Source organism: Folsomia candida, unplaced genomic scaffold, assembly GCF_002217175.1.
Source record: "Folsomia candida strain VU population unplaced genomic scaffold, ASM221717v1 Fcan01_Sc004, whole genome shotgun sequence".
NCBI classification, from domain to species: Eukaryota; Metazoa; Arthropoda; class Collembola; order Entomobryomorpha; family Isotomidae; genus Folsomia; species Folsomia candida.
The window spans coordinates 8219156-8233545 of NW_019091196.1; the positions used below are offsets into that span (position 1 = coordinate 8219156).

The 14390-nt window shown below is 37.0% G+C and overlaps 4 protein-coding genes across 9 annotated transcripts; 1 reads left to right on the plus strand and 3 right to left on the minus strand.

Moving 5' to 3' along the window:
- Window positions 1-600: 600 nt before the first annotated feature.
- Window positions 601-4724, minus strand: LOC110848392 (transmembrane protein 182). 2 transcript variants are annotated; one of them, XM_035850744.1, is made up of 6 exons: window positions 4160-4724; window positions 3957-4079; window positions 2206-2361; window positions 2090-2142; window positions 1854-2024; window positions 601-1782 (listed from the first exon to the last, which is right to left on the minus strand). In XM_035850744.1, exons 1-6 carry the CDS (start codon window positions 4401-4403, stop codon window positions 1777-1779), a joined length of 753 nt encoding a protein of 250 aa, XP_035706637.1. In that variant the 5' UTR covers window positions 4404-4724; the 3' UTR covers window positions 601-1776. The 2 variants fall into 2 exon arrangements, with proteins under 2 accessions (XP_035706637.1, XP_021951291.2); XM_022095599.2 differs by lacking the exons at window positions 3957-4079; window positions 4160-4724 and adding an exon at window positions 2486-3396.
- A 158-nt stretch (window positions 4725-4882) lies between these two features.
- Window positions 4883-9927, minus strand: LOC110848734 (UTP--glucose-1-phosphate uridylyltransferase). Of its 5 annotated transcripts, none has more exons than XM_022096024.2 (13): window positions 9744-9927; window positions 7910-8115; window positions 7662-7808; window positions 7005-7247; window positions 6791-6916; window positions 6679-6715; window positions 6460-6550; window positions 6109-6386; window positions 5950-5981; window positions 5825-5876; window positions 5616-5753; window positions 5371-5537; window positions 4883-5305 (listed from the first exon to the last, which is right to left on the minus strand). In XM_022096024.2, exons 2-13 carry the CDS (start codon window positions 7940-7942, stop codon window positions 5093-5095), a joined length of 1557 nt encoding a protein of 518 aa, XP_021951716.1. In that variant the 5' UTR covers window positions 7943-8115; window positions 9744-9927; the 3' UTR covers window positions 4883-5092. The 5 variants fall into 5 exon arrangements, with proteins under 5 accessions (XP_021951716.1, XP_021951714.1, XP_021951715.1 ...); XM_022096022.2 differs by lacking the exon at window positions 9744-9927 and adding an exon at window positions 8390-8780; XM_022096023.2 differs by lacking the exon at window positions 9744-9927 and adding an exon at window positions 8366-8780.
- A 168-nt stretch (window positions 9928-10095) lies between these two features.
- Window positions 10096-11518, minus strand: LOC110848566 (protein FAM136A). Its single transcript, XM_022095813.2, has 4 exons — window positions 11279-11518; window positions 11060-11200; window positions 10916-10993; window positions 10096-10848 (listed from the first exon to the last, which is right to left on the minus strand). The coding sequence occupies exons 1-4, from the start codon at window positions 11378-11380 to the stop codon at window positions 10732-10734; spliced, it is 438 nt and encodes a 145-aa protein (XP_021951505.1). The 5' UTR covers window positions 11381-11518; the 3' UTR covers window positions 10096-10731.
- A 650-nt stretch (window positions 11519-12168) lies between these two features.
- Window positions 12169-14038, plus strand: LOC110849330 (glycine-rich cell wall structural protein 1.0). The gene is made up of 9 exons (XM_022096734.2): window positions 12169-12417; window positions 12495-12549; window positions 12612-12641; window positions 12718-12767; window positions 12852-12879; window positions 12954-13219; window positions 13291-13528; window positions 13596-13760; window positions 13841-14038. The coding sequence occupies exons 1-9, from the start codon at window positions 12220-12222 to the stop codon at window positions 13897-13899; spliced, it is 1089 nt and encodes a 362-aa protein (XP_021952426.1). The 5' UTR covers window positions 12169-12219; the 3' UTR covers window positions 13900-14038.
- The last annotated feature ends 352 nt before the right edge of the window (window positions 14039-14390 follow it).

The following is a 14390-nucleotide window of genomic DNA, read 5'->3' on the forward strand; positions in this document are numbered from 1 at the left end:
TCGCCAAGCACAAATACAAATAACAATAAGTACAATTCCTTCGCACCCTCGTCATCTTCATCGTCATTAAATAATGCAAATGAATGTCCGAGAGGCTACTCGTTATGCGATGGGTTATGCTACAACCCATTTGAAGAGGATTGTCTCACCAATTCGAATTCAAATAAGAGGAGGAACAAGCCTGCGGTCACTTCGAACAGTGATGGCTTCGTCCGAGTGAGTAACCCACGCCAAGAATTTACGCCCTCGTCGTCTCTGGGTTCAGGAGGTTCGAGTTCCGGTGGTTCCACTTTTGGCTGGCCGGTGGTCGGATGTCGATCCGGCCAGTTGAAACGTGGGACAAGTTGTTACGATCCGAGGAGGGAGGAATGCCTGAATTGGAACAAGGGTCAAATTCAAAGGTGTGAATCGGGTCTTGAAGTCTGTGGGAAGAAGTGCTATGATCCCTTCAATCAGAAATGCTTGGACGATGGGTACAACAGAAAAGTCGTGTGTCAATGGAACGAGCGAGCGTGTCGAGGCAGTTGTTATGATCCATTTAGAGATAATTGTGACTAAATGGTCTAGTATTTCCGTGAATTAAGTAGAAAATATTTAATGTTTATGTAACAAATAAGTTCTTTATTTCCACAAGTAAGCAAAATATGTAAAACTTTTTCTTCACGGGTTGATGAATGTTAACTAAAATTAAAGCATTATTTTATACGAAAAACAAACAAAAAAGTACTCTGATGTAATTGTTAATTGACACTCATTACATTAAAGCATAGCTTAATTTAGCCTTCCCTTCCTGGTACTTGACTGTCATGTACATACATAATATATTATTTTCTCATATTTAACATAACAAATTCTACCCACTTTACAACTTGAGGTGCGAAACAACCCTGAAATTAAGTACTAATTAAATACCCACAATATTCATCTCATCAATTCATGAGGCAGTCTATAGTGCAAAGGGTAGAAGTTTGGTGGTGGTGGTGGTGTGGCATGCGTGTAAAATATCTAATTACACACAACTTAAATTATAAGAGTCAACTAAAAATTAAGTATTAATTTGTATTCTGCTGCAAATATGGCCATTAACTAAAACTCATAGCATAAGACCACTACTACTTCTGCCGGTACATGACATGGTTAGTAGGTTGGCTTGAAAGTGATTCTTCTCATAATTCAGTTTGTCTTTAAAGTACTTGAAAAGTAAAAAAAAATGTAAAAATTATGTAAATTCGTGGGGACATTCCACATGACGATGACAAATTTGTAGCATCAGGTTTTGCTCTAGATTGTCGTCTCCCTCGACACAACCAACACCAATCGCATACCGATTCTGTACTGAATTTGTACTCGGATGGAAATTCATTGTCATTTATTGATAGCTTTAATTGTAAGTATTTGTGGCTGGCTAAATAACCCCTCGGAGAAAGTCTATTGATAATTAATACATACATAATCATAATATTGGCAGTATATTTGCGGCAACAAATCCGCACAAGAAATGAGAACGAGATTAATGTCAGCAATGCTAAAACGGAATCAAATTGATGAAAGCATGAATTACTTAACTTTTTGTTTTGAGATATTCCTCGTATCAAATATGTAATTGTAATGTGGAAAAGGGTATAAAAAGATCTCCATTTATGAGTGATTTGTTTTACATAATGTCTAAATTTCTGTGACTGATGGGTGAATTCTGACCCGAGGTGGGTCATTTTCAGAGAGAAGGGTATCCGTGGGAGTGGCTGTCGTGATTTCATCTAGAGCTTCCCTTAGTTGTCACGCCTTGGAATAAAATTTGATAATTAATATAAATGCAAATATTATATCATATAACCTTTAGAATTAAAATCGACCTTAGTTTCCATCGTGTAGGCCGAATGAGATTCGCGCATCTTCCTCTGCTTGCCTTGAATTCTGGCCTCAACCAGAAACAAAATTCCTGCCACGTACTCCCCAAAAACGCCAATCACCGCAAAGGCGAAGGACCAAGAGAGGTAATTATTTTGCCAGTCGGGCATCCAAGCCTAAAGAGGGAGCATAAGTTATGCATATTCAAGGAAATAAACGGGACAAGGAAATATTTACTTACTCGGCTGTCCCCCATGGCTCCGAAAACGATGACGGCGATCGAACCCAGAAATGCTGCATTGGAAAATTGGAAGTTTATAAATCAGTAGAATTATAAAGTATGCTGCATTTTCTTACCCGAAGCCAACAGGACAATTCCGATGAGTCGAACCAGCATGATAAAATAGTCATGATCAGGACCAAAGCATAAAATGTACATGGGCACCAGTACAATCGATATCAGAAGGAAGATGAAACACATGGTGAAGAAAAACTGCACTGCCACAAAGAACGCTGAAATATACAAGGACAAAAACAAATCAGAATTACAGGAAATTACTACCAGAAAATTACTCGTCCATAACTAAAATCTTTGTCGAAAGTCAAAAGTGTGAAAACCATAAAAATAGTAGCTTACGGGGCACCAAAAAACTTCTAATTTCTTGATATCCCGTCGTAAATGGGTCAAATATCCAGCGACACCCGGTAAAAAAGCGGTTCAAATACTGGTCATTTGGATCACTCAGTGATCTAAAACAATGTGACCACAACCCCAACTTTTCAAACTTGGCCCCCACGATGCGCCTATCACTCTCCAGCCAATATGGAGTCACAAACGCCACCAAGATTAAAATGGCTGTCAACGTGAATACGGCCACACCCACGGTTCCAGCCATGTGACGCTTTTTATAATACGCTGACCCCATGTAGTCGTCCATGGCGTAAGTTCCTTTGTTAAATGCTCCCCCCATACTACTCCCACCACCCCCACGACCATAATCTACCCGGAATTGTTCCATCAGTCTCTATGTATGTTTGAGCTTCTTTTTTAAGAAAACTTTCCACTCGAGTTAATTATCTCCGTCTGTGACCACCAAGTTATTCAAAGTGACAACCTTATTTTAAAACTTGTCCACAAAAAAAACTGCCACCTTCTCACTTTGCATATCTTTATGCAGTTTGACCGCATGTGTCAACCTCAATTGGTCCCAATTTGCAAGCAAATTACCAAATGCGTGTCTTAATAACCGTATTCCTGGTTTAGCCAAATTTGTATTCTTTACTTGCACTGAGGTAACGATAATGTTCTTAAGTATTACTCACTCACTCTCAAACTTTGCAAATTATGAATACTAAAAACAATAGTGACAAATCATCAACAAGAATAAATAAATAAGTCAGTTTATGTCATGGATGTGTGCACATATACAAAAATGATTCTGGAATTCAGACATGTACCAAATAGACGAAAGTATTAACGTAAGGATTGAAAGTAAGGCCGGGTGGGGTAGCTGGCTAGCTATGTAATATTGCTATTGTTAAGTATTTCTTGTGTATATGACAGTTGGTTTGTGTATGCATGTTAAAAGTAAAGGGGTGCATTTTGTTTGTGGAGTTTCCAATTTGAGACAGGTGTATAAAATAGCATATACGATAGTGAGGGGTCCGTTTTTTGTTGTGACCATTTTTACCAGGCAACTACTTTTTAACGTGGAGTGGAATCACTTTTCCATAACGAGAAAGCTTCAACCTTACACTGACGCAATGTCAGAAACAACGTAATAGTATTGTTTGGTTAGATGTAGGTGTTATTGGATGGAAAAATCTAAAGTTTTGCGTTTACTTAACAGACAGAGCAAAGTGGATTGTTGAGCTTTCTGTTAGGTTTGTTGGAGTGGATATTATACGAGGTTGCCACATGTCACTGGACGATTGTTGTTATGATGGTGTCAAAAAAGGGTGCGAATTTGACGGTAGTTATAATGGAATAGGATTTTGCAGAAAATTTAAAAAAAATTGAAATGGATGATGATTTGAAGAGTGATGGAAATTTATGTATGGAAATTTACCGATGCAATTTCTTAAAATAATGATTGGTGAGTACTCACGTTTGAAAATGAGATCGTTGAGATGATACAGCTCTTCCGAGAGAAGGTACCAACACCCAGTTATCCTAATGTCATAGTTATGATTAGCGTCGGGCAGGTCGTCAAAGCATCCTTCCCAAAGTCCTAAAGAACGGCATCATAATTTTTAAATATTTCAAAGTCTAACTTTTTTCAAAACAAAACATTGCAGCATTTTTATTTACCAATTTTAAGAAATTTAGATTTTGGGTCAATCATCTCCCCATCCGTTTCGAGCCATGCCGGCGTCGAGAAAGCAATGATGATGAAGAGGAAAGCTCCAATCATGAAACCAAAGGCGACTTTTATGTGCGTCGGAACATGTGACCCTTGACCCGACTCTGACGGACTCCAAACAAAAACACTCATTGACTTTGTTCCGGTCGTTGTGATACTTGGGGCCGTCGTTGTGCTGCCGGGGCCTTCCATATTTCTTGATGATATAGACGAGTTAATGCACAGCAAACTTTACGAAGATTTTAACGAGTATTTATTTACTTAATTTCGAATAATTATGTCGTTTTATTTCGTTCACTGGGTTCTAAAAGAGAGCACTTTTTCACATTGTGTGAAGAATAAGTCGAGTATCGTAATCAGTTTGGTTAAACTCATAGTCTATTAAATATGTAACTGTTTTGTTTATTTATTTGTCAACAAATTTAGTAAATGTAACAAAATTAATGATTGTCAACAATTAACATTAACACAAATATTAAATTTTAACTCTGGACCTGTTGTGAATAATCGGTTTGAGACAACTTGGCAATTGTGGATGGATTCTCACCTGCCCAATCTCACCCACATTTTGATTGCCTCAAGCCTTCTCTCTAGCTGTGAGAATTCTCCAATGTCAGAAAATATACGTGACTCATGGAATAAAAATGCAATGCTACATGAAAATGGACAGATTAAAATTCAATTTCTTTATTACAATTATTTGTTCACGGGACAATTCTATTATTTATTTGGTTTGTATGATTCCTGATATTTTCTCAAATGCAAACTTTTTTTGACTAAATACGTCACAAAAATATATATTGATGGGGTTTAAAACTACATATCGTAGGGAGGTATCGTATTGTCTCGATCTCGGCCGTCTGATAAGTATTTAGTGAACCCTAATGATCCAAAATGCGAAGGTTTCCAGATACAATTTTATTTTCTAGCTGTGCAAAGTCGGGAATATTGATGGTATTCCCTTCATTCGCAATAATGATGACGGTTCCCTTCAAGACAACGTTTCGACCAAACGTAACATCTCCAGAGACAGTCAAATGATCTAGCTCCAAAAGATCTGGGATAGTTTGAAACCGTTTGAGAAATTCTTTCACCTGAAATAAATACCAACAGATTAATGAGATGTAAGATATGTAACTGATAAGATAACTATAAGTACCTTTGCAAAGTGATTGTCCCCGAGTTTGACGAGCGGTGTGGATGGAAACATTCTAAAAGGTGACATTTCTAGAGTTCCGTTTCTGAGATGGTACAAATTACTCATAACTAGCATAAGATCCGAGGTTTTCTTTACAGGCAAGAAACGACTTCGTGGCACATTAATCCCTGAAACATATACATAAAATCCATGTTTTTTAGGTAAATAATGGCGACATTTTAAAACATAGTGGACTAAATTATCACCTAAGCATCCATCAAAACATTTCATGGCGGCGCCTACAGCAGTTTCTAGTTGAATAACGTTCTGCCCATTATCCAACGTTTTGTGGTTTACGATTACTTCCATGTCCAGAGTTCCATTATCAACGACTTTCTTGACGGCTACGTACATATACACAAAAAATTGTAAAATTACTATTTTATTGTTAGTATAAAATCATTTGATATTTTACCGGGTAGATTGATCCACAAATTGTTCGTATTGAAAAACTTGAAGGTCTTGACCTGTATTGAATATGAATATCGAAGTTTCAAACACAATTAAGTATGTATAATACAGCAGCAAAATAGGACTTACACTTTTAAAATCTTCAATGTGGTCTTTGGGAACTGAACAAAAATAGAATAAGCTTAGTAAGAGTCATTCCTTATCGCTTTGTTAATTAACTCTACTACAATTACCGAATTCGAATTTTGTTGTACCCAATTCATTAACAATAAGCTTTAGTCCTCTTACCTTGCGCAATTTCCAAGAGGCGTAAATGGTTTTCGTACTGCATGAGAGTACCACCCTTTACGTCAGCTTTCGTCTTGTCGGTGACTTCCATGACGAATTCTGCCTTACTTCCCGAAGTTGGATGGAGCAGCATGTTGAGAATGCTAAGGTCAACGGTAGCTCCTAGATTGTCCACGTTGGAAATGAAGCAGTACTCTCGTCCTTCCACGATGAATTGTTCCATAAGCCCAGAGTTGCAGAATGAGAGGTAAAAGTCCCCATGCCCAGGTGGATACCATCTGTATCATTAAAATTGTTCATTTTAGAAACTCCTATTGTATATACAAATTATAAATCATGTATTCATATTACGCTTCCAAATCTGTATTAGCGCTACAGCTTTTGGCCACCGGAGTTAGAGAGTCGCGATCAATTCTGGGATATCTGCTCTGATTAAACGTGACTGCAACACAGAATAAACATAAGTTTATTGTTTACTACAAAGATCCAAATAAACAAATCTGATAAAGTGGTATTCGTATTAAGCTTTGTTATCAAAGAATATTAAACGCATTAAACGCCAAAACTTACAGATTTTCACCTTGAAGCCAGCATATTTACGAATAACCTGAACGAAATCATAATTAATATATTATTATGTGACTTAATGACATATTCATTAATGGTCCTTGAGATTAATGACCTTTTCCGTGTCCTCATCAGTATTAAACGAATTCATTAGCACAAGTGGCACATCAGCGTCGTAAGTTCGATTCAAATGTTCAATTTGTTGTACGGTCAAGTCCAAAAATGAGAGGTCGTTTCGTACCTAAAATTTATTTATATACAAAAAAATCAAATTATGCATTAATTATGCATAGCTATAACTATATACTAAACCCAATTAATGGACTCACGGGGATGACAGATTTGGGACCTCGACACCCCATCGATGTCCCGAGACCACCATTTAGTTTAATCACCACGAGTTTTGATAGCATTTCCTTAATTTCGTTCGAACTTGGGGAGGGCAGCGTTTTATAATCGCGAACCGCTCCTTCCGGAAGTTTTTCAATTTTCGGCCAGTCTACAGATGTTTTTGAACTTTGAAGAAATTTATTAAAGATTCCTTTGAACCCTTCAAACTCTTTCTCCACCCCCTGCAAAAAATAAAATAAATATTATTGCTATGAAATACTATGCATGTCCAGAAAATTTCGTAAAAAAATCTGTGTGCTACCTCGAAGCAACACCTAAATTTTTCAGAGTTATACATTTTTAGACACAACAACCTAAGTTGACCAACTTTACAGAACTATTTATATCAACTGAAAAGTCTTTATACAAAACGGTCCTAAAATATCATGGGACTCGACCAGTTGTCACATGGCAGTTTAAAGTATCACTCACGAGACGTATGGTTTGGTCATATTTATCATCAGTTATAAACAAAGCTTAATATCATTACCTTAACCTGACTGATATGTAACATAATTCACACGGCCATGACGATAACCGATTACACGGATAACCTATTTAGATATTCACATAATATCAGTTTACATGGCACGTACCGCTTTGTCTTCCTCGGGACACGTAGCGACCAACTCTTTCAACTCGGCTTCCACCCGCATCTGGGAGTCGCGTTTGGTCAACGCTGTAAATTCTGCAGCTTCCGAGGGGGACCCGGCTCTTCGATTTGACGGCATTTTTGGCAACGCCTTAAATTGACAATGACAATAATTTAGCAATTTCAACGGTGCAAAGTACTTTAGTTAACTTTGGTTATTGACATGGTCACATTCCGTAAAACTATATGTACCTTATTAGTTCCAGCAAGTCCAAGCCACTCCATTATTACTTATCAACTCAATCACCCCCACAAATATGTTAGCAATTAGGTAAAATAGTCACGGTCACACCAGTGCAACGGGGAAAGAGAGGTGTATGCACAAGGTAAATTTTTGTGTGTATATTACGGGGAAGAATTTGTTAAATGGATACACGCCACTACGTGGAAGCAACTAACTGCAAGAAAAAGTTTCAAACTTTTATGAGTCAAAAATTCTCCGAATATGCAGGCATTTTTTGAACTTTAAAAAATATCAAATTAAAACAATTAAGTGAGTGAGGAAAGCTTACAACTTTAAACAAATAAACAAAAACTGGTCAGAAAATTCTCAGAGAACAATGGCATATTATGAAATACAATATTTACAATGACTGACTGACTGAGCGAAAAACTTGAACCGATTTTTATCATAAGTCCTCAAATTACCAAAAACAAATTTACTATGTGTACCCGTCCTGTTCTCACGTCTTGTCCCCTAATTGACCAAGCTGAGCGTGAGTGATGAGTGGTCTCCAGACGTGTTTGCATGACACTGACATTTATTTATAAGACGAGGCTTTTGATTTAAGACAACCTTGAGATCCGAATGACACAACAGCTTTACTCTCCATTGCAGATCAATTTAGTCACAACGCAATTACTTCATTTACTTGAATGAGTGCATGCATGTAGAAAATTAATGATCTGCGGCCATTAATCTCGCATATGTATTTACTACGACAAAGTGTTTAATGGGTGCATGTATCCATGCAAGATATGAAAATGCTGCGTGTTAAATGGATGACTAAATTGTGGTGCAGATTATTTTTGGTGAGGAGGAAAGATAAGAGAAAATCTTGAAATATTTAAGTTGAACTTGAACTGATTTCCTTAACCTTAACCGATTACAGTACTTACAACTGTAAAGACTGTAATATTATAATTTATAAATAAGTAGTAAATAAGTGTGTAAAATAGAAAAATTTACCGAATACGTAAAAAAAACTTATGATACACAAAAGTTTTATTTTTTTTAAAGATAACTGTTAAATTTGAAGAAAGTAAAACCAAAGGACGTTTACTGCACAACTTCGTTCTTTACATATTCATGCCTCGGCAAGATATGAAATGGAATTATGGAAACATTCCACTGTTGAGGCAAATAAACTGGTAGCTCAATAAATGGAACCTTGTTAATAACATGTTACAACGGATACAAGCTAAACAAACTTATTATCTTGGTTTCCACGATTGGAAATTGCGTACTTAATTTGTTATTAAAGAAGACGAGAAGAGAGGAAATAGGGCCGGACCGGTTCGCAATGATAATCGAGTCCTTTCTTTCTTATACACATTCTTGTACACATTTCATACACAATTTTCTATCAGTAAGAATAAGAATGCCTTCAAGTTATGATAATTAGGCGTAGTATGTATTTTTCATAAGCTGTGCATTATATTGAAGCTGGATCATATACTCTGGAGATCTAATCTATCAACTATTTTACTAATATTATCTCCAGAAACAGAAGGCCTTCACAAGGTCAAGTTTAAAGAAGCAGTAGCATTGATCCAATGACGTAACAGTGTGAATATCACGCAAATTTTACATGCGAATGAGATGAAGATGGAATAAATTTATATTTAGATTTACTATTTAACACATCACTGCAGTTATTTAAGATTGGATAATATTTACAAATTGATAACTACAAAAATAAGTAAAGCCGAAAAAAGCAACGATAATTTCCCATTCAAATCCCATGCTTATTACACAAAACTAGAATTAACTTCTACTGAAAAAAAAATAAAGTAATCGACTTACAAGTTATTCCAATCGTAACAAAGAACTGGATGTGGCTTTCACTGAATTCTTTTATGAACAATATTTCTAAAATTCACTCTACATTTATTTCATTTTATTGGGTTTTGGCCAAAACTAGTAAAGTTAAAGCTTTCCTTTTATTACAAACCACAGTAGCAGATGATTGCATTGAATGCACGTCGGTTCGGGTTTTTGTTCCTTGTTTTTATGAAGAGCACGAGGTTTCGCGTTTTTGTATCTGCTATAAACGAGTCCTCTGCTACTAAATAATCGTACATATTTTACTAGGGTAAATGCAATGCAATGCAGTTCTAGCATTTTACTGGTAATGCTATTCTCCGAAATAATAAGATGACTTTTCAATAACGTTATTAATTTTATTGGTATTATGTAAATGCCTACGTTTTAAACATCATTGTTTATTAAGTATTAAACTAATTTCATATGCAGCACAAGTCTAACAAAATTATATTCTCTACAAACTTTCATCACAAGAATGGATATGGATTATGTCAAACAAATTTACTCCTGTCCTTGTTTAAGCACGATAAACTGGGCAACAATAATATATTTGCTATCCATAAAAGCATAATAGACAACGGAAATAAAATAGCAGTAAAATATAAAGCTTCTAGATTTTGTAGAACGGAATATCTATTAAAATAATTCTTGTTATATTGGTATGTCATGACTAAACTCATTAATATAATATACTAAATAAGTACATGGAATTAATCTAAATAGTCTCAATAATTTTACTACAATGCAATTTAGTAAGTATTAAATGCTGGATTGACTACCGGAAGCAGTGTTCTACAAAATGTTTTTTTTTTGCAACAAATGACGCTGACGCTGAACACAGGCTTTAATCTTCGGAGATGACGATGGCAATATTAATTACTTCAACTGGAATTTTTTTACCACTTCAATCGTATAATAACGTGATAGTTTTGCCACGAGGATCACTTTTACTTTTGATTTGGCGTATTTATGACTGCTTAGCAAGCGCTGCTTTCATTCTTTTCACTAAATTTGGAAGTAGTTTTAGATGGTCGTTAACACATCGTATAGCGCATTGCTCAAATTCTAGTTTTAGGCTATCCACCTATAATAATAAAATACGACCATTAGTCAACAATGAACCTGTGAATTAAATATTAAACAAGTAATACCTCTGGCTCGGTAGGAGTTGCACCCATTTTGTCCTTTGTTTTATCCTGACAGTCTAAAACGCAGCGTTGGAGACGTTCCTGTGTAAAAATTAATTGTAACTGACAATATTCTTGTAATAGTGTTATTGTTCAAAAGTTAATTACCTGAAATCCCCCAACTTCCTTTTGCACATAATTTTGAGCCGTGTGCACCCCCCTCGAACAAACTTCGATACAACTGTGAGTATCTTCCAGACTCGCCTTTTCATCTGAGCAACATTTCGCAGCACATTGGTGCATTCGTAACTGTAATTAATTATAATTATACAGAATAAAGCGACACAAATAAAATTATTTTCACCTAAACCGAATATTTGTAAATACCTGAATTTTTCGAAGGTGACTTTTATCGATTTCGTTAATCATATCCCCCATCGCGGCTTGAATCTGTTCCTGCGCCTCCATCGCGTCCGCGGATACTGCCATGATTATATTCTTAAATTATTGATAAGATAGACAATATTAGAGGATTTATCTTTGAAAATGTGATCAAGAATCTACTGTGAGAAATACAATGTAATAGCCGGCATCCACGAGAATATTGCAACATGTGATGATGATGAAACTTGCGGGTGAAATCATAGATCTCCGCTTATAAAATATCTGCTTTCTTTCATACATGCAAATGAGTCGGCCATGCAAAATCGACATCCAAAATAGAAATTTAGCATTTGAAATTAATAAATTTTTATATAAAACTACATTAATTTTGGCCTTGGCACAATGTATCTTTATAAATGAATTTCAGTTTAATCCTTTTGTGTAATAAAAGCTCTATCGTCTTGAAAGTCTCACAAAAATGAGCTACAACTATTCCATTTATCATGCGACATTTCCTCCATATTGCTCTGCTCTATATACAGAAAATGGATGTAATAAAACTTTGTATAATTACGATACAGAGAGAAAGCCGGAGAAAGTCGACACTGGCATTTAACATTTTGCTACCGATATTAATTACGGCTTAATTTCATTCATACCAACATTTGTTATTAAATACTAACTGTGTCACCCACCCACCAAGGAAGCAACTCCTTAATTACCTAAGGAGGACATCGTCGGGTCAACCCTTCTCGACACAATGCCCACAAACATAACATGATACTGAGACATAATGCATAATGCTAATGAACAATGCACTTAATACACAAACAACGCACCATTTTATTTTGCATGTCAACTTAGACCCTGGTTTCATTCCCTTTCCATCTCTCGCCCCTGAATCACCCCGAATTGTCCTACCTCTTGTGACCCCAACGTCCAGAATGGCAAGACTTTTCCCATGTCTCGCCCTCCTCCTCGCCGTCACCTCACTCGTCATTTCCGCCGAGGAGGAAAAGGAGAAGGCCAAGCGACAGGATGATGGACCTCCCCCAGATCAGGGTGGTGGTGGTGGGGGTGGTGGTGGTGAACAATACGCTGCGGAGGGTTCGTACGGAAACAGGAAGTATGGAACCGTAGTGGTAAGATCATCGGCATTCTGAATGCATCTTCACTTTTGAAATCGGTTTAAACTACGATTTGTTTACTTTTACGTTAGGCCAACGCCAAGGGAGAGTTGGGTAACGTGGCTGCCAATGCTGCCTCCATGACGGGTAAGATCGTTTAAAATTAAACATCTTCTGAACTTATTTGACTTTTCCTTTGGTTGTTTTAGGTGGTAATGTCATCGCCAATGCTGTCAACGGTTAGTACATTAAGCGATATAAAGTGATCGACTTACTATATAGGTACTCAAGTCCTATACGAAACAATGTTTACAGGTACCCGAACATCTTCCATCGCTCTCACCAAATTTGGCGGAGATGCTCAGGTAAGAAAATGAACAAATGCTTATTAAATGCTTATTAAAGATGAAGGAGTATGATGTTAACACGTATGCATTATCGACATACAGGCCAACGCTAAGGGCTGGGGAGCTGGTGGTACGTAATAATTGTTATATACTAGTTATTATATAAGCAACAACTATATACACGTAATTATATTGTGTATATAGGTTCTCGCTCTAACGCCGTGGCGCAAGGGACGGGTACTTCAAAATCACAAGCCATGAATTTGGGAACCGGTGTGGCGCAGTCCAACGCCATTTCAAAGGGAAATGCCGCCTCTGCATCGACCTTTTCCGCTGGAGGGGGTGGGTCTCAATCTAACGCTGTTGCCGGAGGATTGGGTCAAGCCTTATCCGACTCAGTGGCTCTTAAGGGAGGAAACTCAAACTCCTTTGCGACCGCTAAGGGCCAGGGAGCAGCTAAATCCAACGCTGTAATTAATAAATCAATTTTAATTAACCGATGGAGACAATAGATGAACACACATTTTGCACATGTCGACAGGTTGGTGCTGGTGGTGGCAAAGTTCAATCTTTCGCCAACGCTCTGCAAGGAGGTTCCGCCATGGCTATGGGTGAAGGCGATCTCGGCGGTGATGTCCACTCCATGGCCAACTCTGCTGCTGGAGGTCACGCAATTGGTACCTCAGTCATGAAGGGATGGGGTCAATCTCGAGCTGACTCGATGGCCACGAAATACGGAAACAGTAACGCAAACGCCTTCCAATTGGGCGAGGGACAGAGTAAGTCTTTCTAGACGATAGGTTTGTACTACTTGTGTATTTATGCTAATTTTTTATTTGCATATAGGCGCCAATCCTGAAGATTTCGAAAAGATGATTGATGAAGCTGTTGCTTCGGAAGGACCCCCGGGTGGTCAGGGCGGTCGTTCCTTTGGAGCTCGACCAGGTCATCACGGAGGTGGTGGTGGTGGTGGCCGTCGTGGAGGAAAGCGATATCACGCACGAGGACACAGTAAATAATGAAACGATAATAATAAAGAGAAAGTACAAAGCAGAGCAATTTGTGACCTTTCGACTTTTTTTTTACTTCAGAACGTGGACACCGCAGACATTACAGTGATGAGGATGAAGAGGATAGTGATGAATATTAAAAGAACTAAATTTCCCTTGCTATATATGTCCGTTTATATTTATCTATTTATTTTTTCGCTTCCTATTTATTCGCTGCCTCAATATGAAAAAAATTATGTATACTTTTAATAAAGAAAAAACAAAATGGTTCACTCTTAAATGGAATTGTTCTTTTCATCCATAAAAATTGTGTACTTATCCTTAGTTGTACTATGTATAATCCAGTCATAGGTACATATATGCATAACTGATATGCAAATAGGTACGTGACCTACTTTCACGATACATATATGCTCCAAAATGTCACTAAATATTGTGATTTTCGTGTATCAAGATTGTTAAAATTCTATTGAATTAAAAGACCATGACCTTGATCGGATAATTTGGATGCAAAATCGATAATCGTAAATATTATGGCGACATAATGAAATGGAAAAAAGTGCAGCTAATAATTCCCAAGTGCACTTAATAGCTGAGAACGGAGCTATTTATATATACATGGAGAAAGTTT

Excerpts from the sequence above, each read along its gene's own strand:
- LOC110848392 (XM_022095599.2), bottom strand. The coding sequence starts at position 2,867 with ATGGAACAATTCCGGGTAGATTATGGTCGTGGGGGTGGTGGGAGTAGT. Across the intron at positions 2,362-2,485 it reads TAGAAGTTTTTTGGTGCCCC|CGTTCTTTGTGGCAGTGCAG; the intron begins GTAAGCTACTAT and ends TGTATATTTCAG. Across the intron at positions 2,143-2,205 it reads AATTGTCCTGTTGGCTTCGG|CATTTCTGGGTTCGATCGCC; the intron begins GTAAGAAAATGC and ends TTTCCAATGCAG.
- LOC110848734 (XM_022096024.2), bottom strand. The coding sequence starts at position 7,942 with ATGGAGTGGCTTGGACTTGCTGGAACTAATAAG. Across the intron at positions 7,809-7,909 it reads GACTTGCTGGAACTAATAAG|GCGTTGCCAAAAATGCCGTC; the intron begins GTACATATAGTT and ends TGTCAATTTAAG. Across the intron at positions 5,982-6,108 it reads CCTCTTGGAAATTGCGCAAG|TTCCCAAAGACCACATTGAA; the intron begins GTAAGAGGACTA and ends ATTTTTGTTCAG.
- LOC110848566 (XM_022095813.2), bottom strand. The coding sequence starts at position 11,380 with ATGGCAGTATCCGCGGACGCGATGGAGGCGCAGGAACAGATTCAAGCC. Across the intron at positions 10,994-11,059 it reads AGGAAGTTGGGGGATTTCAG|GAACGTCTCCAACGCTGCGT; the intron begins GTAATTAACTTT and ends ATTTTTACACAG. Across the intron at positions 10,849-10,915 it reads CAACTCCTACCGAGCCAGAG|GTGGATAGCCTAAAACTAGA; the intron begins GTATTACTTGTT and ends TTATTATTATAG.
- LOC110849330 (XM_022096734.2), top strand. The coding sequence starts at position 12,220 with ATGGCAAGACTTTTCCCATGTCTCGCCCTCCTCCTCGCCGTCACCTCA. Across the intron at positions 12,768-12,851 it reads AATTTGGCGGAGATGCTCAG|GCCAACGCTAAGGGCTGGGG; the intron begins GTAAGAAAATGA and ends ATCGACATACAG. Across the intron at positions 13,529-13,595 it reads CCAATTGGGCGAGGGACAGA|GCGCCAATCCTGAAGATTTC; the intron begins GTAAGTCTTTCT and ends ATTTGCATATAG.